At 54.4% G+C, this 2,536-nt stretch overlaps 1 protein-coding gene across 1 annotated transcript; it reads left to right on the top strand.

Annotated features, from left to right (window-relative positions):
* Window positions 1-454: 454 nt before the first annotated feature.
* LOC105310955 (conserved oligomeric Golgi complex subunit 1-like) lies at window positions 455-2,531 on the top strand (the record flags this gene model as incomplete). The annotated part of the gene is made up of 3 exons (XM_011387028.2): window positions 455-650; window positions 1,205-1,415; window positions 1,809-2,531. Coding segments are annotated over exons 1-3 (1,062 nt in total), but the record flags the coding sequence as incomplete, so codon positions are not given.
* Between the last annotated feature and the right edge of the window lie 5 nt (window positions 2,532-2,536).

Below are 2,536 nucleotides of genomic sequence, written 5' to 3'. Positions count from 1 at the left end.
TAGAAAACAAGGACAAGGGACCTCAGAAGGACCCCGTGTTGCCAACTCCAGAGGGTGCCTGCGCACAGAACATAATGATTGGGCCTCCCAGAGTCCCACCGCGTAGGCCATGTCCCTCTGGAGAGGTCACCTCTGGAGAGTTACAGCTGTGATCAGGATGAGTGGTCGATCCTTTCCTTAGAGCTCCAAGGGTGGTAGGAGGACTGCGAGGAAGGGGAAACCGTCGCTTTTCATATTTTGTTCTACTTTGAAACTGCACCGCACCCAGCTCTCCCTCTTCTTCCCTGCCCGTCTCTGCCTTCTCCTCAACCAACAGGATGACCAGAGCGGGAGGCCCGGGCATGTTCTCTGCTTTCCTTTCCCTCTGCTTCAGGGGCCCCGTCTGGCCTGCCCAGGGAAGACCAGATGATTTTTGGAAATGCCCTCGAGGTCCACTTTTTAATATGCCACTGAGAGGATGGCCCGACTCCTCCTCACCTGGCCTTCTCTTTAGGGAAGGGCACCGGTGTCCTGCAAGGAGAGATGAAGCTCTGCAGCTGGTTCAGACACCTGCCCGCGTCCATCGTCACGTTCCAGCCGGCTCTGCGGACCCTCGCGCACCCCATCAGCCAGGAGTACCTGCAAGACACGCTGCAGCAGTGGGCCCACATGTAAGCCGCAGAGCTTTCCCGAGCCTGGCAGGGGCCCACCCGCCAGCCTGCATGGGCCATCCAGGGTCCAGTGAGGGATGAGGGACAGGTCTGATCTCCTGGGTGATGCTCCGCGTGCCACCAATAGGTCGTGCCAGCCGCTCACTCAGCCGCCTGTCACTTAACCTTTCATGGCAGATTAGCCCCTCACTATGGGAGAACCAGGAAGGAACTTGTCTTTCAAAGTATTACGCAGAGGGTTTTAAATTCTCTTTATGTCAGAGTTCTGCCCCTCCTAAGCTTTTATTTAGTGCACTGTTTTTGAAGCCATTGTCTGGGGCTCGCAGCTTCCCTCTGGAGACCTCGAGGAAGCAAGGGTAGGCCTGGCAGGTAGGCCTGGCGAAGGGGCTAGACTCTCCCCGCCAGTCCAGCCAGAAATGCTGCATTTACACCTATTTTGAAACGCTGTGAGATCAATGTATCTATACATTGGGACGTGGAGTCCTGCTGTTTTCCTCAATAAAGCTGTGAAACCAGAACTCTAATGAGGCCCAAGGGCAATGACTTTGTTGCAGGTGTAATGAGGACATTAAAAACGGGATCACCAACCTGCTTATGTACGTGAAGAGCATGAAAGGTCTCGCGGGGATCCGGGATGCCATGTGGGAATTGCTTACCAACGAGTCCACCAGTCACAGCTGGGATGTGATATGTCGCCGGCTTCTGGAGAAGCCACTCTTGTTCTGGGAGGATTTGATGCAACAGCTGTTCCTCGACCGATTACAGGTAAGGTGGGACGTCATGTGGTCCCTGTTTCATGGCCGGTCCTAGTGTGATCTTTTGACCGAGTAGCCTCCTGTCACTTGCTAAGTGTATTCTTTCCCTGTGACTTACTCCAGGGTGTTAGAATGGCTTTCAGTGGTGGTTCCTTTGGATAAATGAACCATAGCAATGAACAGAGATCCAGATTCTGACGCTGAAAAAGCAACCAGGCCTCTCTCAGTTGGTGGGGAACACGTCCATGTCTATCCGTGGTGACTGTTCTCTGCCAGCCCCGTGTCATCTTTCAAGCCTGGTGGAGAACTTCTGGAATGCTTGGGCAGATGGCCACTTAGTGCTCTTGTTTTCAGATTTCCTGGAAGGAACTGTGATTAGAACACTTTTCTTCTTCTCCTTTAGACTCTGACAAAAGAGGGCTTTGACTCCATCTCCACGAGCTCCAAAGAGCTCCTCGTTTCAGCTTTGCAGGAACTTGAAAGCAGCACCAGCAATTCCACTTCAAGCAAACACATCTACTTCGAGCACAACATGTCTGCCTTCCTCTGGTCCGAGAGTCCTAACGACCTGCCTTCTGACGCCGCCTGGGTCCCCGTGGCAAACCGGGGGCAGTTTGCCGGCAGCGGGCTCTCCATGAAAGCTCAGGCTGTCAGCCCTTGTGTGCAGAACTTCTGCTCTGCCCTAGATTCTAAACTCAAGGTGAAGCTGGATGACCTCCTGGCTTACCTTCCCTCTGGTGACTCGTCACTGTCCAAGGATGTCTCCCTCACGCAAGCCAAGACCTGTGCCTTTGACAGATACGCAGATGCTGGGACTGTGCAGGAAATGCTGCGGACTCACTCGGTGGCGTGCATCAGGCACGTCGCGGACTGCATCCGGGCAGAGCTGCAGAGCATTGAAGAAGCAGTGCGAGGGCAGCAGGCGGCCCTCAGCGCAGTCAAGCTGCATGCGGTCCTTTTCATGGCCAGACTCTGCCAGTCACTGGGAGAACTGTGTCCTCACCTGAAGCAGTGCATCTTGGGAAAACCAGGGAGCTCCGAGAAACCAGCAAGGGATTCTAGGGCTCTGAAGAAACAGGGAAAGGGGAAAACTCAGGAAGTCCTTCCTGCTCAGGCCCAGTGGCAGGAAGC

The sequence above is a fragment of the Pteropus vampyrus genome, unplaced genomic scaffold (assembly GCF_000151845.1).
Source record: "Pteropus vampyrus isolate Shadow unplaced genomic scaffold, Pvam_2.0 Scaffold18193, whole genome shotgun sequence".
NCBI lineage: Eukaryota > Metazoa > Chordata > Mammalia > Chiroptera > Pteropodidae > Pteropus > Pteropus vampyrus.
The sequence above is the reverse complement of the archived record's forward strand: the minus strand, read 5'-3'. Positions and strand labels throughout refer to the sequence as shown.